The sequence below is a fragment of the Juglans regia genome, chromosome 8 (assembly GCF_001411555.2).
Source record: "Juglans regia cultivar Chandler chromosome 8, Walnut 2.0, whole genome shotgun sequence".
NCBI classification, from domain to species: domain Eukaryota; kingdom Viridiplantae; phylum Streptophyta; class Magnoliopsida; order Fagales; family Juglandaceae; genus Juglans; species Juglans regia.
In genome coordinates, this window is record NC_049908.1 from 24,531,401 (window position 1) to 24,553,790 (window position 22,390).

At 38.2% G+C, this 22,390-nt stretch overlaps 1 protein-coding gene across 2 annotated transcripts in view; it reads left to right on the plus strand.

Moving 5' to 3' along the window:
* The first annotated feature begins 258 nt into the window (after nt 1-258).
* The window catches only part of LOC108985172 (rRNA biogenesis protein RRP5), a 44,757-nt gene continuing 22,625 nt past the window's right edge, over nt 259-22,390 (plus strand). Inside the window, exons 1-15 of one of the 2 annotated variants that reach the window (XM_018957364.2) lie at nt 259-552; nt 666-737; nt 2,069-2,286; nt 2,447-2,655; nt 4,586-4,726; nt 5,025-5,198; nt 7,484-7,583; nt 7,892-8,010; nt 8,106-8,228; nt 8,321-8,392; nt 8,895-8,987; nt 9,427-9,540; nt 9,639-9,761; nt 11,856-12,041; nt 12,194-12,268. In XM_018957364.2, coding sequence (XP_018812909.1) covers nt 2,109-2,286; nt 2,447-2,655; nt 4,586-4,726; nt 5,025-5,198; nt 7,484-7,583; nt 7,892-8,010; nt 8,106-8,228; nt 8,321-8,392; nt 8,895-8,987; nt 9,427-9,540; nt 9,639-9,761; nt 11,856-12,041; nt 12,194-12,268 — 1,707 coding nt within the window. In that variant the 5' untranslated portion in view covers nt 259-552; nt 666-737; nt 2,069-2,108. The remainder of the gene's footprint in view (nt 553-665; nt 738-2,068; nt 2,287-2,446; nt 2,656-4,585; nt 4,727-5,024; nt 5,199-7,483; nt 7,584-7,891; nt 8,011-8,105; nt 8,229-8,320; nt 8,393-8,894; nt 8,988-9,426; nt 9,541-9,638; nt 9,762-11,855; nt 12,042-12,193; nt 12,269-22,390) is intronic. The other variant, XM_018957366.2, reaches the window with a different exon arrangement.

Below are 22,390 nucleotides of genomic sequence, written 5' to 3' on the forward strand. Positions count from 1 at the left end.
ATATATAATTTTATTAATAATTACTTCTTTAATCATTAAATAAAACAGAAATTTAATAAAAAAATCAAATAAAAAAATAATAAAATGAATAATCTTATCATTTTTCTTGAAATTTTGTCGAAAAAGCCCTAACAAGGAGGGGCTATTTATATGGAGCATAAATGACGTGACAAGGGACACGGAGGACTCTTATCATTTTTTCGGTGAAAAAAATTAAACGTAAATTCCTAAACCCCTTAGAAAAAGAAAAGAAAAATACCTAAACCCCACAAAACCCTAATGGCAAGTTCGTCCGACTGGTGCTTATTCTTGAGCCCTCTCTAAAACCATAGCCAGAGCAACTTCGGCCGACTGCTGCTCATCTACCTTCTATTGTAAAAAGCGCTATAGCGGTGTCAATGGTATATTGTGTTTGATAATAGAGGCCAATAGCCAACAACCACTCTGAACTCTCAAGCTTGAAAACTCCTTGTCTCTGCCGCTGTGCCGACTGCCGACTGCCGACTGCCGACTCCGAGCTTCCAGGCCTTCGTTCCACCGCTTCGTTTCAAGGTCCCCCCCTTCTCTCTCTGTCTCAGCTCTGCCTGTCGACTCTCTCCGTTTCTGTTTTTCTAAGACTCTGACATGACTTTTTTTTCTTTGTTTCTCTCTCTTTTTTTTTTCAGTCACCCAAGGACAGAAAAGTTTCTTTCGTTATTTATGGCTCGGGAGAACTGAATATTACTGCTCTTTCAGAGGTACATGAGTCTTGGGCATTTGTTCTTTTTGTTAAGTTTATTTCTAGGGCTTCTCATTCAGTCTTAATTGGTTTAGTTGCACAAAGCCGTAACTTTTTCTATGTGATTTGGTCAAAGAGCTTGCAAATTTTTTAAATTCTGTAACTTGATTGTGTGTCTATGACTTGCTAATTTAGTCTGCTGATGATGGGCTGGTCTGCGTATGCTGAATTGAATTAAAGAAGCAATCTTTATGTGTCTCATTGCGTTTCTGAATTTGTCATTGTAATTTGATGCGTCTGTGGCTGCGCTATACGGTCACACACAAACACACTACACAGTCCTTAGTTTTGTTGAATTTTGAATTAACCAATCATCTGGCCATCGGGTTTCTGTTTTTCAGAGGCAAAATTTTGGTGCAATCACCCTTTCCTAAGATACACAGTTGAATCAAAGATTCAAAATATATCCCAAAAGGCAATGATAAAAAAAGCACACGAATTGTATGTACATTATATGCTAACAGAAGCAATAAAATGAAGTTCTAAAGTGTCAAAATTTAGGTATTGACCACATAAAAAAGGTCAAGGAGAGTAATAGTAGTTAAAACAGATAATTTATATTTTTTTCAAAGAAGTAAAAAATTCTGTTTTTGCACTCTAAGCTCACTAAAAAAGCACATGTTTTCTAAAAGTGCTTAGCAGCTTTGGCCTTGGTGCTTTGTGCTTATGTGCGCTTTTACCAACATCGAGCACAGTTTAGTGCAATCATCCTTTCCTAAAGTTTCAGCCTTTTGGCCTGAGTTACTCTGTATTTTGAACTTAGAGAAAATACGTCATTTAGGCCTCGTTTGTTTTCGGAGATGAGATGAGATGAGATTAAAGTTAAAAAGTTGAATAAAATATTGTTAGAGTATATTTTTTAATATTATTTTTGTTTTGGAATTCGAAAAAGTTGAATTGTTTATTTTATTTTGTATTGGAAGTTGGGAAAGTTGTAATGATTAGATGAGATGAGATGAGATGTTTTTCCAAAACAAACGAGGCCTTAAAAGACTTCATCACCTGAGAGAAACTACATTTTTGTCCTTGAGGTTCGTGTTTGATGAGCAAAGAGAAATTACCTTTTGTATCCCTGAGGTTTGCGTTTGATGAGCAGTGAAATTACTTTTTTGTCCTTGAGGTTTGCGTTTGATGAGCAAAGAGAATTACTTTTTTGCCCTTGATGTTTGTGTTTGATGAGCAAAATTACTTCTTTGTCCTCAAGGTTCTAATGTGTTTGATGGGTAAAATGACCTCTTTGTCCTTGAGAAAATGCACGACTAGACTCACCATTTACTTCTTGAGCCACAGGCAATAAACGAAGGAGTTCGAGCCATAAATTTTGGTAAATATGGGAGTGAAGAAGAATTTTAGGGATGGCCAGAAGAAAAACAAGTCTATCATGGACGGTTCCAAGTTCGGCAAAGCTTCCAAGCAACCATTCAAAACAACCAAGGGCTCGAACGATGCTGTTAAGTCTGCAGCGCTAGCCTTGCAACTAGAAGATGAAGTCCCTGATTTCCCCAGAGGTTTGCATTCTATTCTAAACTCTTTAGCGTTTCTTACTTTCCCGTTTGGGGTTCAGAAAGTTGACGAGAGGAAAAGAAAAATTGGTAGTAAATGGAACTCTGGATATGTTCGTATCAGGACTTGTTTCAAACACGGCTTTGAGTTGTCTCTAATTTTCAGGTGGGGGAAGTTCTCTGAGCCGACAAGAACGCGATGAAATCCGTGCTGAAGTTGATGCTGAGTTTGAGGCTGAGGAGTGGGATCAGAAGAAGAATAGGAGAAAAAAGATGCAGAAGAAGACTCAGGCAACAGAGGACGATTTTGGTTCTCTTTTTGGTGATGGCATAACTGGAAAGCTACCTAGATATGCAAATAAGATCACTTTGAAGGTATGGATTAAATAAACTTGGCTTGCCCATATGGTTGATCAGAGAATTCACCGGAAAAAAAATATGTGGTTTCTCTCCAGGTGTATATAATTTTATGTCATGATGATTTGTGAGAAACATACCAGTTGCAGTATAAGGCTCAGTTTTGTGAAAATCTTTCTACGATCAACCTCCAATAATGCAAATGCAATGTTATAAAATTTAGCTTTTTTTTTTTTTCTTTCCCGTTGACAACTAAGTGAAACAAGTATTCTGTATATTATATTCACGATGGGATTAAAATTCTTTGTTCTCACTTTATGGTTAAACATTATTTCTGTTACATTCTTTGTAAATCATAACGTTGTGGAAAATAACAGTCAACAAGGAAAGTATCAGTCATCAGTTTTTGATGGTGGTTTTTTCCCAAAAATATTGAGATATTCTTTTTCCTGGTATTTTTACTTCCCAAAACTTTGGTTTGAAAGATCAGAAGAGAGACTTTGAGTGTGGCGGACATATTTCTAGGATGGGATAATGGAATTAATGCCGTTGAAGAAGTGGTTTGGTGAAAGTTGTAGTTTGTCTTGCTGATGTTAGAGATCGTATTTACCTAATATCCATTTTATCAGACCATGCTATCTGTAACTTTTGAACAATTTTACTTGAGATGTATAATGTATTCAAGAGTTATTGTCAATGGTGGAATAGGTGAGATTATGATCTGGTTTCCTGAAGGACATAAATTCAACTCTTCCTATTAGTGCCCCATGAAAACTATATATATATATATTTTGTTTTGATAAGTAATAATCTTTATTGAGGTGAATGAAATTAGGCGATGCCCAAGTGCACAGAAAGTATACAAAGTGAGACACCTAATTACATTCTAGTAGGCTAGAAAGAAGATAAAAACTCATGAACATTCCCTCCCTTCAATACAAGAGCAGAAAACCACTGGAAAAGAGAGAATACAAAAAAGTTCCAAATTTCCCCCGCTGCACGCTCCTTGTTATTAAAGCACCTGTCATTCCTTTCCGACCATTAACACCATATTAAGCACAAAGGAATCACCCGCCACACGGCTGCTAGTTGGACACTACTATGAGATCTATTCCAGCATGCTAATAGAGCCACCACACTCTTGGGCATAGCCCAACTCTACTAAGAATACCAGCCCATAGCTCCCCAGCCACCTCACAAGTTGGACACTGCTAGTTCTACATAGCGATTGATATAAACTTTTCAGTTCTAATTCTGCTTCTTTATCCTATTGACAACTGTTTCCATGACCATCATGTGCGTTGTAATATTCATTGTTTAAGTTCTTAGAATCCCATCTGTAATTACTTATTTATTAGGGCTGCAACAGTGTAACTTCCTGTCAACATTTCGAGGCTGCATGCATTTTCAAAATGTACTAGCCAAAACTAGGACTCCTGATTTAGGTTTTTTTTCCTGATATTTATACATTTAGATCGGAAACTTTACTGGCTAGTTTCGGCATGATGGGTTTCTTATGCTTTTTTCCCCACCTCCTTCCTCTGAAGAGATTCTTCTTCAACACCTTATTTTCTTGGGCTTCTGTTATTGTTCGTAATGGGACTGGTTTTCATAATCTGCTTGTATCTCTATCTAGTTCCTAGTGGTTGCTAGGCCTTTTTCGTGTATACTTCATGTGTACTTGGGGTATGCCTACTGTTATTTCAATAAAATCTTATTCTTATAAAAAATAAAAATATGCATCGACTCTTTCAATCACATTCCATCAGAAGTGAAAATTTAGCACCTCTAGTTTCTATTAGGGTTGTATGATGCTGCATTGAAAATGAATGCTGCCCACAGAAAAAGTTTGCTGAGTCTTTTATAATTATTTTCTTTTCTTTTCTCTCTCTTTATGTTTTCTATTCTAGGATAATCTTCCAACCTTTTGTTCTCCAATGTATTTCAGAATGTATCCCCTGGAATGAAGCTTTGGGGAGTTGTTGCTGAAGTAAATGAGAAGGACCTTGTAATTGGTCTGCCTGGAGGCCTACGTGGATTAGTTCGTATGGCTGATGCTTTGGATCTTGACGTGAAAAGTGAAATTACGGTATCGCTAAGACTCTTTTCCTGCAGTTACACATACAAATTAGGTGTCTTCTCTTGTATACAACACATGTACCCGGGTTAGATATTATTATCAATAAAATTTTTGATTACCTATAATAAACAGATATAAAATTATTATTGTTGCCTTATTATATAATTGATTTTATCTTGTGCATATCTTTGTGTACTTGGACTATGACCATTTACTTCATTCAATAATAATTTTATTCTTTAAAAAAAAGATTATGAGTAATAAACGTTCATTAAGAAATCTTACAGTATTCATTTACCCTCACCAGGACTTGGAAAATAATATCCTTCCTAGTCGGTTCCATGTTGGGCAGCTGGTTTCTTGCATAGTGTTGCAGCTGGATGATGATAAAAAAGATGTAGGGAAGCGCAAGCTCTGGCTTTCTTTGCGTCTTTCTCTATTACATAAGGGTTGCACCTTGGAGTCTGTTCAAGAAGGGATGGTAAGCCTGCTTGTATGCTGTTTGTTTGCTCTTTTGTTGCATTGAGAAATACTTGATTTTCACTTTAATTTTTGAATGAGAAGGAAAGGCTATTTGTTCATCTCTCTCTCTCTCTCTCTCTCTCAGTCCCACTACTTTGAAACAGTCACATTTGAAGCTTTGAACTCAATGAAACAATCTTCTGTAAAGATATTGTTGTTAGGAAGCAGTAGCTGGAGATGTGTTACTTTATTTATCATACATCTGTATAACTTACTAAAAACTATTTATGACACCCATATCTAATTTCTATTCAGTATTGAGTATAAGAAAACGAAAGCAAGTACGGTTTTAAATCTTTAGTCTTTGCTGCATATCCTCTGTTCATATATGTACTTTTCCCATACACATGCGTCTATTTTTCTTGTTGTCTTTATTGTTCAACTTTTCAATAAAGGGGAGCATGTATAGGTTCTAGTTTGGGGTTTAATGGAAACATAGAATATATATCAGGCAGAGTGCAGTTTGAAGTTTGTGTATAAACTTACCTATTGATCAGCTGGCTGCTGGCATCTCACATGTGCGTTAAAATTAGTAATTACTATAAAATGTCCCATTCCCCGGGTGTTTGTGTATAACGTCGAGATAACTTTATGCTTTGTATAAATCAGAAGAGATTGAAATGCATTTTAAAATTTCTTTCAAGTTGTAATTCAAGTATAAGAATGCCAGATACTTCATCTTTGTATTGGTCTGTACCCTGCTTACAATAAGTTTATATGATACAATTGACTAAATTCTTAATTTTTAAAGTGGTGGTAGAATTTGTGTCATATGTATAGAATATGCATGCACAATTGTGTACTTGGGCTATCCTACTCTTTAGCAATAGAACTTTTTCTTATAAAAAAATGCATGCACAGTTAGTATTTTTTTATTAGAAGCCCTCTACATATCAAATTTCTTTAAAAGTTATGGTAACTGAATTTTGCACTCACAAAACATTTAGTAGCCAAGAAAATTGCCCTATGTAGGGCTGTAATCGAGCCCAGCCGAGCCTGTTTTTGGCTTGCCGAGCTCGGCTCGACTCAAAATGCTCGAGCCCGAGCTCGAGATTTTTTTTTATTCTTTGTTCGAGCTCGACTCGATAAGCTAAGCTCTCAACTCGAGCTCGAGCTCGTCCCACAAACGAGCTCGAGTTCGAGTCGAGCCGAGCTTGAACTCGAGCTCAAATTGTTTATTTTTTATTTTTTGAATAAGATTTAATAATTAATAAATTAAATAAAAGATCTAATATTGAATTTATATAACTAACAAGTAGAACCTCTATTAAATTATAAAATTATAAAATTTTATAAATAATTAAATTCTAATTTGTTGATATTTATCCAAAATAACAATATATTATATGCCTACATATATTATTAATACATACACTTAATATGATAACATATATCTATTTCATATATGGTTCCCACATACTAGTATATGAAATTATTAAATTTTATTAATTAATTATTATACAAATTATAAAATATACCTATGAAGTTCACAATATAGACATAAGTAATTAGATTACATATTATATATTTAATTATAAAAGTGGTATGCTTATATTATTAGCTAACACATATATATATATGTATATATACATAGGTGTGTGTATATATTTATCAATATATGAATGAGTTTTAATTGAGTCGAGCTAACGAGTCGACTCGAGCATAAACGAGCGAGTCTTATCCGAGTCGAGTCGAGTTTTGTCGGGTATGTGTCATTTACAAATCGAGCGAGTATTTGCTTTCACGAACGAGTTTTTTTTTTTTTCAGGAGTCGAGTTTGATTCGAGTTTAACCGAGTGAGTACCGAGCGGACTATTGAATAGACTGGGTCATTTACAGCCCTAGCCCTATGTTAATGATGGGCATATAAAAGGATAATTTCATCTTTTAAAAAAAAGAAGATTTTTGTCTTTAATTTACCGTTCATAGAATGTATTTAGGTGTTCTTTTGTACACCTCCTGTGTACATGGGCTATGCTTGTTTCATTCACATCTATAAAATTTATCTATTACTTATCAAAAAAAAAAAAAAAAGGAAGATAATGTTATCTTATGCTGGGGAGGGGTTCTTATTTCGTTTTATTCTTAGTCTTGTTATTATGTTCTTGTGGTGATTTACCTACCATCCCCGGCAACGGCCAATTTCAGCTTCCCCTTTTAAAGGCTTTTTAAACATCATTTATGTTGATAATTTTAGATGTGAACATGTGAACTTAGAAGGTGTTTCTGATTCTGTCACTGCAGGTACTTACTGCATATGTCAAGAGTATACAAGACCATGGTTACATTCTTCATTTTGGATTGCCTTCTTTCACGGGATTTTTGTTAAAAAATGACCAAGCTGGTGCGTAATTTGACCAACTCAGCATGCGAATGCCTCCTTAATCATGCTATGTATACCTTGGTGGTTGGTTTTGGGAGTTCTCTTTAATGGACCATTCACTGCTCAATTTGTCCCTGTAGTAGTTTGAAATGGCATTAACCATTTCTAAATTCCTTTTTCCTGCCATGCTTACTTGTTGGTTGCAAATTGCAACCAATTTCCATTAGACTGAAGTTCTGATTCTTCTATGTAGTTTTTGAATCTGCTTTATTTATTGAAGTCTTTCTGTCTCTCCCATGTTTCTCTACTTGATTTTGTGGTCTTTCCAGTGAGGGGGGAGGTTGACGTGAAAATTGGGAAACTTCTACAAGGGATCGTTGGGAAAATTGATAAAGTTCGTCAAGTTGTCTATCTGAATTGTGACTCTGACACAGTGTCTAAATGTGTGGTATGCCACCCACCTTACAAGAATTCGTCCTGTAATTTTCCCTTCTCTCACTGTTTCCATTGTAATTGAACGTTTTTGTGTTGTGCTGCATACAGACCAAGGATGTTAAGGGAATTTCGATTGAACTTCTCGTTCCGGGTATGATGGTTAATGCTCGTGTACAGTCAACTCTTGAAAATGGGGTTATGTTATCATTCCTCACTTACTTTACGGGAACTGTAAGCTTGATATACTCGTCATTTCTCTATCTATGACATTGTTGGAAATAATATTGAGCCATTGATTTTTTTTTTTCATAAAAACTTTGCAGGTTGATATTTTTCATTTGCAAAATAGTTTCCCTTCTGCAAATTGGAAGGATGACTACAGTCAAAATAAAAAGGTAGTTGTTTGAACTTACATCTTGTATTGATCTTGGCGCTTTTCTACCGCACTAATTTTAACAACTTTATGTTCACTGCTTTTGACTGGGATTTTTCAGTGGCAACTGGGAACAAGCATGTAATATTTTCACTTTGCTGACTTCTGTTGCATATGTGCACATTTTACAACTTGATCACAGATTGTGTATTACTCATTTAAAGATTTGGGAATTGTGAAAACTCATTAAAGCAATTCACATTCTATAAGACAAAACTTGATGCAACGTGATTTACTGCTCTTCTGAAAATTAGTTTTTTATGTAGTTCTCAGTTCTATTGCATGATTGCATTCTTGGTTGTAGGCTATAAATCACATTTTTACCAAAATATGATTTATGGCATACTATTGGTGCCCTCTCACTATATATATGTATATCTATGTGTGTGTGTTTTTTTTTTTCTTTCATGTATCTTTGAGTTCTTATTTGATTTACTAACTTAAATATCTAATCTTTGGTTTAGGTTAATGCACGGATATTATTTATTGATCCCTCGACTAGAGCTATTGGGTTGACCCTGAATGCGCATCTTGTTCATAACAAGGCTATTCCTTCAGTAAGTTATTAAGCATTTATGAGACTGCTAGGTTTTTCAAAGGAAATATCAGTCCGTGAGATGGATCTTTGATTCTATATTCCTTTAGTTTTTCTTGGTACTGAATGCGATTTGGGTTGTTTAGAGTAGTTAGATCATTAGCTGAACCCGGCTAAAGTTTAATTGAGTTTGGGCTGTTGACAATTCATGTTGTTGTTGGTCTGGCTGGTGGCAAGCAAGACGCTGTGCAGGGTTTACTTCAAATTCTGTTTGTAGGCTTGTTCTGCTGCATCTCTCATTTAGCTTAATCATACCAGAATGTTAAGAGTGGACTTGGCTTTGTTTTCAATTTCTTGTCGAACCCTCTTGCAGAATAACTTGAATGTGCTCTTTGGGTAACTTTTCAATTTATAAGGGGTCATGCTCTGTGCTAGACTAACATTTTTGTGATTGACACCAGAACGTTAAAGTTGGAGATATATATGATGACTCAAAAGTAGTCAGGGTTGATAAAGGATTGGGCCTTCTGCTTGAAATACCATCTACTCCAGTTTCCACTCCAGCATACGTTAGTGTATGTCAATATATCAGTTTTTTGGCAGCATATTTCCGGAACATTTTAGCTATTCAAGTTTACTGTATTGATGTTAGATATAATTTCTGTTGAATCAGATATCTGATGTGGCTGAAGTGGAAGTCTTGAAGCTTGAAAAAAAGTTCAAGGAAGGAAGTCATGTTCGGGTTCGAGTTCTAGGATTTAAGCACTTGGAAGGGCTTGCTACAGGGATTTTGAAGGTTGTCCTCCTACTCTCACATCATTTTTAAATATACGGAATGAATAAAATAAGACAAGGTTGTGGAAATGAAAATTTTTTACTTTTTGCTCACTTCTGATTATTGTGAACTGAACCAGATTGGTCATAAGTTTGGTTCGAGTTGAACTTTAGCAGGATCAAACCCTTCCATGTTGACCAAGCTGAGCCTTAACAGTGGGATGTTATACTTCACTTGACATGATTCCTGCCCTATAAAGAAAAAATGCTTATGATTCAAATATGCTGATCATTTTCTAACTTTATTTGAAAAATAGAACTCATGCGGTCATTTTTGTTTTTTTAAATTCATGAAGCTGCTTACCAGTTGCTAATTTGTCCTAAAAAATTCTTTCTAGCTTTCTAAATATTTTTCAAAAGATATCGGGGATAGTAATTATTAATTTCCAGTCTTGTTGTCCTTTTCGTGGTCTTGCTCCTATCCTGTGGTATATTGCCATACAAAGAAAAAATGGTTATGATTCAAATATGCTGATAATTTTCTAACTTTATATGAAAAATAGAAATCATGCTGTCATTTTTTTAAATTCATGAAGCTGCTTTCCAGTTGCTAATTTGTCCTAAAAAATTCTTTCTAGCTTTCTAAATATTTTTCAAAAGATATTGGAGATAGTAATTATTAATTTCCAGTCTTTTTGTCGTTGCATGGTCTTGGTCCTATCCTGTGGTATATTTAAAGGCTGACCTTTTAGGATCACTACTAACAATAGGTACCTGTGGATGTTCTTTAAGGGATTGGTTGATGGTTTATAAGCCCCTAGGTACCCCTCCCTTGTAAGCTAGTTTTCAAGGGTGAGTTCTACCTAGTGGGTTCATAACAAATGGTATCAGAGCCACCCTACATCTAAGGCCATGTTGTGACGGTTGCAATCGTGCGGCACGGGGGGTGATGCCGGCATGGCAGTGTTCGCCCGGAGCTAAGAAAAGACCTAGCGTACAGCCAGCCCGTGTGAGCGCCGGGACCGCCGTGGACGTCGGTTGCGGAGCATGGTGGTTGTTACGATCCCACATCGACTAAGTATGGGATTGGTTGATGGTTTATAAGCCCCTAGGCACCCTTCCCTTGTAAGCTAGTTTTCAAGGGTGAGTTCTACCTAGTGGGTTCATAACCAATCCATACCATTTACTTAATGGGTAAAGTGGTGATATTTGTTGAAAAGCAGTTATTTAGTTTTAATGGAACAAATAAATTGTATAATTGCTTACTGATTATGCCTAGTATTTCCTGCAATGCCTTCACAATGCCCTTAAATTGTAAGGGGGCCTAGTTTTACCTATATTACCCTACCACTCTAGTGAACTACAATCTATGAGTGCTTGATGCAAAATAAGTGGCACCCTCGGCCCCATTGTGGCAATGCTTGGAAATCTAGAAACGTTTAATTATAATATGTAACATCTTTATGAAGGCAATATGAAAAAAAATAAATTAACATTATATGCGGATCATATGAGCTGTGGCTAAGGGACATTAAGGGTTTGAATATCCATGACTTTATTGCAATAGCTGTTAATCATGCCTAGGACTGTTACTCTTGTATATATGCGGTATACATGAGCTATGCTATCTTTCTCATCATTAAAATTTTGTTTACCAAAATAGGTTACAATTGTTCATAAAAAAAGGTTACAATTATGAAGATTCTGTGACAATTATTCTAGGTTTACCTCAAGAATCCTCATCTAAGGTATATTGGTCAATGTTTATGGAAAGTGAACGGTATTCTAATGCATACTGAATGACTTTCTGTATGTTAGATATCATACCATATCCCTGATGTCTTTCGAGGAGCTCCATCTATGTCTTCACTTTGTAGCAACTAACACCTAACTGTTCCTGGTCATAAGGATGATATTCATTGCGTTTAAAATTTCAATGTTAATTTGGCATAAGGAAGATTTTAGCATCTATCTTTCTCCGTGTATGTTTTGTTTCCAATATTTTATGGTTTATTAAACATCTGTTGAATTTTATGCAAAATGAAGAGTTGCCTTAATGGTTTGAGAGTATTTGTTACTTGGTAATATATTGTGATGCTGTTTTTCTTTCAAGCAGGCTACAGCTTTTGAAGACTCTGTATTCACCCATGCAGATGTCAAGCCTGGGATGGTTGTGAGGGCAAGGACTCTAGCTGTTGACAGCTTTGGCGCTATTGTGCAATTTCCTGGCGGTATGAAGGCTCTTTGTCCCGTCCAGCATATGTCTGAATTTGAAATTGCAAAGCCTGGAAAAAAATTCAAGGTCATGCCCTGGCAGCATATGCCTTTTGAACTGTTTTTTTTTTTTTTTTTTTTGTTTATGTTTGCTGCAGACTATGGTGGACTATAATAGCTCAACGATGATTCATCTAATTGTGTTTTTTTCCTCGATTCCTGGGGGATGCAACTTTGCAGGTTGGAGCTGAGCTGGTATTCCGGGTGCTTGGTTGCAAATCCAAGAGAATAACTGTGACACACAAGAAAACACTTGTATGTTCTTTCATTTTTTAATGACTCATATCACTAGTTATTTTTTTAGCATGTTGACACGCACACATGTATATGTTTGGTTCGATACTTTGATCTATATTACTTGGGACGCCTGCAATAAATTGCACTTATTGGTATGACTAGATTAGTTTTTCAGAATTTTACTTATCAAAAAATAATTGGGGATGCCTGCAATAAATTGCACTTATTGGTTTGACTAAGTTAGTTTTTCATAATTTTACTTGTCAAAAACTAATTTCACTTCCCTTGGGTGGCCCTTATAAATCTTTGTCGATTTGGGATGGAGTGATTGAGAAAATAGAAAGAAGGTTAGCTAGGTGGAAAATGATCTATTTATCCAAAGGGGGAAGAATTACTCTAATTAAAAGTACGTTGTCCAATCTTCCAACATATTTTCTTTCCCTCTTCCCTTTGCCCGTTGGGGTGGCTTGTAGAATTGAAAGAATCTTTCGTAAATTTTTGTGGTGTGGTCTTGGAGATGACAAGAAGCTCCATCTAGTAAGTTGGGATAAAGTCTGTTCATCAGTTACTTGTGGGGGTTTGGGGATCTGTAATTTGAGGCTTTTTAATAAAGCCCTTCTCGGAAAGTGGCTTTGGAGATATCAATTAGAGAGGGATGCATTATGGAAAAATATATATATATTTTTTTGATAAGTAACGTTATGGAAAAATATTATTGATGCTAAATATGGGAAGGCTTGGGGGTGTTGGTGTTCTAATGAAGTTAGAAGTGTGTATGGTGTGGGCTTGTGACATATGGAATGGTTTGGAGGAGGAGATAGGATTCGCTTTTGGCATGATCTTTGGTGTGGGGATTTGGCTCTCACGAATGCTTTTTTTTCCCTATTTAGAATGGCAAGGGACAAAGATGCCACTGTAGCTGATTCTATATCTTTTTCCAATAATATTCCCCAATGGTTTGGAGGAGGAGATAGGATTCGCTTTTGGCATGATCTTTGGTGTGGGGATTTGGCTCTCACAAATGCTTTTTCTTCCCTATTTAGAATGGCAAGGGACAAAGATGCCACTGTAGCTGATTCTATATCTTTTTCCAATAATATTCCCCAATGGAATGTGAGATTTATTAGAGATGTTCATGATTGGGAAGTGCTGATTGTTATTGTCTTTTTCAGTAGACTGTATGACATAAAAATGGTGCAGGGAGGAGAGGACAGAATGTTGTGGCAACATGCTGGAAATTCAATTTTTTCTGTTAGCTCTTATTATAAAGTGCTGACGTGCCATTTTGTCAACCAATTCCCTTGGAAGTGTATTTGTAGGTCCAAGGTACTGACAAAAGTTGTTTTTTCTGCTGGTTGGTGTCACTTGGGAAGATTCTGACAACAAATAATTTGAGGAAGCGTGGTATAATTTGCCTGGACTGGTGTTATTTATGCAAGAAAGATGGGAAGTCAGTTGATCATTTGTTTCTCCATTGTGAGATGACAAAGACTCTTTGGGATGAGATTTTCAGCAGGTTGGGTATAGCTTGGGTGATGCCCAAGAGAGTGGTGGATCTATTGGCTTGTTGGAAATGATCTATGGGCAGCCATCACATTGCTGATATTTGGAAGATGATTCCTCTATGCCTAATGTGGTGTTTATGGCTAGAAAGGAATGAATGTTGTTTTGATGATAGAGAATGCTCGCTGGGAGAAAATTCTTATTAATTATAAAAAAAAAAAAAGAACGCTTGTTGGGAGAATTTAGAGTTTTTCTTTTGAATTCTTTGCTTTTGGGCAAAAACTCTTGTACTGAATGGGGATTTTTAAATGTTTCTTTTTTAGACTTTGCTAGTTCCTAGTTCATTGCTTGTATTTAGGTGTTTCCGCTTGTATACTTACTGTGTACTTGGGTTATGCCTATCTACTTGCATTAATAAATCTCTTATTACTTATAAAAAAAAGAGTAATTTGACGATATTTAATAAGGCCCTATTGGGGAAGTGGCTATGGAGATATCAATCGGAAGGAGAGTCGCTTTGGATGAAGTTCGGGGGGTTTATGGAAGGGAGGTGATTGATTAGAAGTATGGAAGTGCTTGGGGGGTTGGTGTTCTAATGAAGTTCGGGGGGTTTATGGTGTGGGACTTTGGAAGTTCATTAGAAAGGGATGGGAGGGTTTTATTAGTCATGTTACTTATGCTGTTGGTGAGGGATCTAAGATCCGTTTCTGGTTTGACATTTGGTGGGGTGATCGGGCCCTCAATACTGTGTTTCCTGCTATCTTTCGATTGGCTTCATATTGGTTTGCTACTGTTTCTGATTTGCTTTGTCATTCTAATGGCTCAATTCAGTGTGATATTTGTTTAACTAGAGCTGTACAGGCTTGGGAGATTGATGGAGTTTTAGCTTTCTTCAGTTTTTTGTACTCTTTGAGGCTTGGTAGTGATGATGTGGATAGGATGTTGTGGAAGTCTAAAGGGTGTAAAAAGTTCACAGTTCATTTGTACTATAAGATGTTGACTTCTTAGAATAGTCTTATTTTCCTTGGAAGTGTATTTGGAGATCTCATGTGCCTTCCAAAGTGGCTTTTTTCATTTGGACTGCCTCTCTTAGGAAAATTTTGACATTGGATAATTTAAGGAAGCGGGGTATTATGGTTATGGATTGATCTTTCATGTGTAAAAAGAATGGGGAAACTATGGACCATATACTCTTGCATTGTGAGGTGGCAAAGGCTTTGTGGGATGACATTTTTTGTAGAATCGGCTTGGCCTAGGTGATGCCTTTTTTTTTTGATGTCTGGGAAGATGTCGGGGAACCTCTCCAAGGCAAGGGCCCTTCGGACCCACCCCTGCATAGTAAACCCCTGTCCCGTGCACTGCACCCTCGGTAGTTTCCCTACACGGAGTTGGTTAAATCACTAACTTTTCACAGGGGGGTGTGGCCCCAAAGGATTGTTTGCACCTATGAGGTGTTGAACCTTGGACTTTGAAGGGAGTGATACCTCAAGAATAAGGCTTCACCACTTGGGCCAACCCTTTGGGGTTGCCTGAGTGATTAATGCCTTTGAGAGTGGTTGACCTTTTTGCGTGTTGGAACGGGCTTTATGGTTGTTCTCAAGTGGACACGACTTGATGATGGTTCCTTTGTGTCTTATGTTGTGCATTTGGATGAAAAGGGATGAGTGGTGTTTTAATGACAAAGAGCGTTCTTTGGAGCAACTATGGAATTTTCTTGTGCACTCTTTGCTGTGATGAGAATTTTGTGAATAGTAGTGAGATAGTTGGAGTTAATGTTTTATGGGGTTTTGAGAAATTAGAGAGAAAAAATTGAATAAAAATTTTTATAAAGTTTTTTTTTTTTTGATAGGTAATAAGTAATTCATTGATAGAAAGATAGGCATAGCCCAAGTACACTAGGAGTATGCAAAGACATACACCTATTTAGGAACTAGAAACAGTTAAAAGGAAATCATGGAAGCTGGAACCATTGAAATCTATAGCAATGGTCCACAGAAACAAAGTCTTCCAGAAAAAACTACGAAACTCTTCCAAGGAACGTTCATGATCCTCAAAAAGTCGCTCATTTCACACCAAAAAAATACAAACAGGGACCATCTTCCATACGGCTGCAATCTGTGATGTCCCAGTGATACCTCTCCAACATGCTAGAAGATCAACCACCCTGTCTGGCATTACCCATGCGACTCCCAGTTTGCTGAAAAAATAATTCCAAATACCTCTAGCAAACTCACAATGTAAAAGTAGATGGTCCGCCGTGTCACCACTATTTCTACACAAACAACACCAATCCGTGATGATGAAACCACGTCTTCTAAGGTTATCAATGGTCAAAATCTTCCCTAAAGCTGCTGTCCATACAAAGAATGCTGCCTTGGTTGGTGCTTTGCTCCTCCATATATTCTTCCAAGGGAAATTATGCCTTTGTTGCATGGTAATAGAGTCATAGAAAGAACATACCGTGAATTTTCCTCTCCTAGCAAGTCTCCATACCATGGCATCTTCATTTGTGGCTGCAATAGCAGTATTATACAGCAAATTGAAAAATTCCACCAGGATATTCACTTCCCAATCATGAGCCTCCCGAGTAAGATTAATGTTCCACTCTTGGGAACCTTGATGAAGTATCTGCAAATCGGCCATCATGGCTTCCTTATCCCTTGCAATGCTAAAAATTGTTGGATAAGCATCCTTCAAAGCCGTGTCACCCACCCACACATCCTTTCAAAAGCTGATCCTACTACCATCCCCTAAGCACAATCGAGTATTACTAGCAAAAGAGTACCAAACTTTACGTATGTACTTCCATAGCCCCACTCCGTATGTCCCCTGGCCCTCTTTAGAACACCTACCCCCCCGTTCACTCCCATACTTCGTGTCAATCACCCATTTCCATAAAGCTTCCCCCTCATAATTATAACGCCACAACCATTTACCTCATAATGCCTTGTTAAAAGCCCTCACATTTCGAACTCCCAGCCCACCATCCCTCATAGGAGAGCAAACCTTGTCCCATCCCACTAAGTGAAACTTAAACTCATCTCCTATGCCACTCCATAAAAAATCACGTTGAAGCTTCTCTATTTTTGTTGCAATGCTAGCTGGAAGAGGAAATAAAGATAAGTAGTACGCAGGAAGGTTTGATAAAGTACTCTTAATAAGTGTAATCCGCCCCCCTTTTGATAAATACAACTTTTTCCATCCGGCCAACCTACGCTCAAATTTTTCCAGCACCCCTCCCAAATAGACTTGGCTTTGAAAGCAGCCCCCAATGGAAGCCCAAGGTACTTCAACGACAACGAAGAAACTGCACAACCCAAGATGCTAGCCAACCCCCTAATATTGCTTACGTCTCCCACTGCTACCATCTCTGTCTTGGTAAGATTAATTTTCAGCCCAGATACAGCTTCAAAACAGAGTAGGATGGCCTTCAAAGATTGAATATATCCTACATTGGCCTCACAAAACAACAAGGTGTCATTTGCAAACAAAAGATGAGAAATAATGGTAGGGCCATATGAAGCTTCCACTGAAAATCCTGAAAAAAATCCTCCCCCTATTGTTGCCGACACCATCCTACTTAGTGCCTCCATCACTAGAACAAATAAGAGGGGTGATAATGGATCACCTTGTCGTAGTCCCCGCGAACTGTTAAAGAAGCCCACAGGATCACCATTTACCAAGACCGAGAAACGAACCGTAGACACACAATGCCTTATCCACATCCTCCATTTTTCCCCAAAACCACATCTACTCAACATGTATATCAAGAAATCCCAATTAACGTGATCATATGCCTTCTCCATGTCTAGTTTGCATAGAAGACCTGGAACTCCCGACCTGATTCTGCTATCCAAACATTCATTGGCAATAAGAACCGAGTCTAAAATTTGTGTTCTCCTCACAAAGGCATTTTGAGATTTAGAGATAATCTTTTCCATGATTGTGCTTATTCTATTAGCAAGAACTTTTGACAATATCTTATACACGCTGCCCACGAGACTAATCGGTCTAAAGTCTTGTATCTCCCTTGCACCGGCCTTTTTTGGGACTAGAGCAATAAAAGTCGCATTTAAGCTTTTTTCAAATTTGCCATAAGTAAAGAATTCCTGAAAAACCAGCATAACATCCTCTCTTACCACCTCCCAGCAAGTCTGAAAAAAAGCCAAAGTGAAACCATCCGGGCCTGGGGCTTTATCTTTGTTCATTTTTCTGATTACTAGTATTACCTCTTCCTCTTCAAAAGGTCTTTCCAGACACGTGCTATTTTGATCAATGCCCTCAAAAACTAGGCCATCTACTGTAGGCCTCCATGTATGAGGTTCTGACAACAAATTTTCAAAATAGCCGGCCACAAAATCCTTCAACACGACCTGATCTGAGGATGCAACTCCCTCAATATTCAAAGACTCTATAGAATTAAACCTTCTATGTGCATTAGCCATGCGGTGAAAAAATTTAGTACTTTTATCCCCTTCTCGGGGCCATAGAGCCCTTGACTTCTGTCTTCAAGAAATCTCCTCCAATAAAGTCAATTTTTCAAGTTCAGAAACTACTTGCTCTTTATGGTTGTTTTCGACTCCTACACCCTCTAAAATTTGTAGCTCTTGTGTCAAGCTTTTCATCTGTAAGGTTACATCACCAAACACTTGTTCATTCCATATCTTCAAATTCATTTTCAAAGTTTTCAATTTCCTAGCCAGCACATTACTCGAATTGCCCTCAAATAAATAGGAGCTCCACCATTGTCTAACCAAATCCACAAACCCCTCCTTTTTTAACCACATATTCTCAAACTTGAATGGCCTTCTACCCCCTATGATTCCACCACCATCAAGCATTACAGGAAAATGATCGGAACAAATTATTGGCTTACAAGTGGGTATTGAAGTTCCCATGAAGGGAAATGAGAAATCTGTCCAGTCTTGACCAAGAAAAATGGTTAGACCAAGTATACTCCCCTCCCATTAGTGGTATATCCATAAGGCCTGACTCAAAAATGAAATCTGAAAAATCCACCATAGCTTGATTTTGACGTCCCTCCCCTGATCTTTCACTGGCGAATCTTGTCACATTAAAATCCCCTCCAATACACCAATGAACCTCCCACCAAGAACAAAGACTAGTCAACTCATCCCAAAGCATCCGCCTTTCACTATCTAAATTAGGACCGTAAACCCCATCAAAGGCCCAAAGGAAACCATTGTCTATATTTTTAAACAAACACCCTACTGAAAACTCCCCCACAAACTCATCAGAGCTCTCCACCACCCTCTTATCCCACATAACCAAAATACCTCCCGAGGCCCCAATCGAGGGTAAGTAAGTCCAACCTGCATATGGGCAGCTCCATATGCTCCTAATAATGCCACGATTGACAAGTTTCAACTTCGTTTCCTGCAAACAAATGATGTCTACCTTCCATTGCCTTAATAAAACTCTTATTCTAAGGCGTTTATTAATCTCATTCAGCCCCCTCACATTCCAACTCAATATTTTGGGCTTCATTTATCAACTATACCACCCCTCCTCTTGTTTCTTCCACGACTCGTACTCCTCTCCTTTCCATCATAATTAATGGACCACATCAGCCTCTTTAACTCCCTATCTCTTCTTGACCCTGCACCATGCTGACCTGCCTCTATGGCTATAATCAAAGCCTTAAACTGCTCTTCATAGCCCATACACGAGATCCCCAAACAGCTCTGAAGTTCCTCTACTTTTTTCAGGACCCAGTCCGAGGAAATACTAGGAGGAACCATATTTAACGGAGTAGGATCCTCTCCTACAACCTCCTCCCCCTCAGAAGAATATTTGCAAGGGTCAAATAATGTCAACATACCTTCCCCTTCATCTCCGTGAGCCAACTCTTCACTGGCTCCTTCAGAACCGAAAGCCATATTTTCTTCCCCCCACGGCTTTAATTGTGTCTGGGCCAAAAAAGATGGTGACCCAGGGCCTGCCGAAGGAGACAGAGACACCCCATGAAGAGGTGACCCTCCCCGAGCAACACCAACACCATCAATGGCAGAAGCAGGTTCCGCGCCGTCTGTATTGTCTCCCACCACCACTTCCGGCAACTCTGAGGCCACCGCCGGACCACCACCTGAGGCGCTGTTGTCCATTGACCCTGTCTGTGCCGGACCCGGTTCGAGACTCGGGCCTGAAGTGGATGATTCGGGCCCCTCCCTCAAACTCGAAATCCTTGATTTCGGGCCTTTCTCTTGCCAAACTCGAAGTGGGTTTAGGCCCAGCCCATTTACAACTTTCTTCCCCTTTAAGTCAGCCTCTCCTCCTTGGCCCACCCTCCCAGCCTGAGGCCCATTAGTCTGAATCTGACCCACCTTTAATTTCCCATTAGTCTTAGGCAGCTCCTGAGGCCCTCTTGGACCAAAGCCCGCAGACTTACCCAAGCCCACTCCCAGCCCTTTAGACCCCTTTGCGCACCGTATCATCCAAACTATATTAGCTTGTAACAAATCCACTTGACTTTTCATTTCCTGTAAGGCACGCAACACACATTCCTCATGTAGACCGATAACAGCTCTGCCTTCTACCATCCTCGTCTGATCATCTACAGGAACGGCGACACCCCTTTGCAGACCTACCCCTCTTGAGCCTGCTGATGTGTCAGAGTGATGGCTAACCCAACCACTACCTGTGGACTGCAACACCTCCCTGTAAGTTCGAGAAGGAGGCTGATATGGAGGCAGAGGAGGACCTGCACTAATCACCTTCAGCGCCTCCACCATCTTCCTCCACCTCCTTCCTTCCCTATCCTCTGGAATGAATAGAAAATTTCGATACCCACCCCCCCCATATTCCATCAATGCCATGAAGCAACCTCTTGAGTTAAGGCGACGCTGAGCAACATAGCCCCTATCACCATCTCTATGAGCAGAATAATACCCCTGCCTCACAGCCTTCAAGCTATCCTCCAAAGCATGTAAGAACCACCTTGCCGTGCCTATCCTTAGACTAATCTCCTTCACCACCTTCCAACCTTTCTCTATTATATGGACAAACCTCCCCTCCCTTACTATCTCAAAAGCCTTGGATTCAATAAGCACTAGTTTCGAAGGACCCATAACTCACTAATAACAACACTAACCCACCACTGGATGCACCGAAACCTCACCGCTAACTCACTAATACATGCAAAACAACTCGAATTAATATATTTTTTTTATAAAGTTAAAGTATTGTTAGAAACTTAGAATATATATTTTTTAATATTATTTTTGTTTGGGGATTTGAAAAAATTGAATTGTTTTTTATTTTTTGTTTGACAGTTTGAGAAAGTTGTAATGATCAATTTGAAAAAGTTGTAATGATTAGTTTGAAAGTATTTGTGTTTGAGTGATGTTTGGGAAGAAGAGTAGATGAGATGAGATGAGATAAGAATTTTGGGATGAAAACTTTTTCCAAACAAGCCCTTAGTGATTAACAGCACTTCCGCATCACATGTCACTTTCTGTTTTCTAGAATGTATTTAGGTGTTTTCTTTTTCTTTTTTTTTGATAGGTATTTAGGTGTTTTCTTTTGTATATTGCCTGTGTACATTGGGCTTTGCCTAGACATTCGTTTCTAATAAAACTTCTTCTTACTTATAAAAAAAGATTGTTGAGAATTGCAATGATTCCTTCTTGCTGCATAGAAATGTTTCTGCTATATGGCATTTCTTTGCCAAAAGCATAGACAATTTGGAGATATCTAGTGATTTCACTCGGTGCAATGCAATTTAATCAGAATGGGTGTTGATTGGGACGTGGATGCCTGTACTGCATTCTGTATTACTCGAGTCTGAGACCATGCTGCGATAGAAATTTTGAGGCTCAAGGATCTCCCTTTCTGCAAATTTATGTTCTTTCAGCTTTTGTTTTCCTGATTTTCTTGATCTTCATCGCTCTAATTCCCAAAAAGGTGGGCACTGTTGAAATAAGAGATTTTCTCCCTATTAGCTTGGTAAATGGGTTGTAAGATTATTTCTAAGGTGTTAGCTAACCGCCTTAGTGTGGTTATGGATAAGATTATAACGAAGTCTCAGAATGCTTTTGTGAGGGGTAGACAAATTCTTGACTCAATATTCATTGCTCATGAGTGTTTGGAAAGCAGAAAAAGGATGGGGCAATCTGGAATTTTAGTTAAATTGGACATGGAAAAGGCTTTTGACCATGTCAATCGGGAATTTCTACTCTACTTACTTGGGAGATTAGGTTTTGGGGAGAAGTGATGCTCGTGGATAAGACATGGCATTTCGACGGCCAGATTTTCTATTTTGGTGAATGGATCGGATTTTTCAACAGCTCCCGTTGTTTAAGGCAAGGTGACCCATTATTTCCATTCCTCTTTGTCATTGTTATGGATGCTTTGAGTCGTATGATTGATGCAGCTGTTGAAGGTGGCTTTGTGTCGGGTTTTATGGTGGGTGATGAATCTCGGGGCTGCATCACTGTTTCTCATTTACTCTTCACAGATGATACTTTAATTTTTAGTGATTCCATTCAGGATCATCTTAGAGTTTTAAGAGCTTTGTTGTTGTGTTTTGAAGCTGTCTCCGGGCTTAGAATCAATTTAACAAAGTCCGAAATTGTTCCAGTGGGTACAGTCAGAAATTCTCTTGATCTGGCCAATATT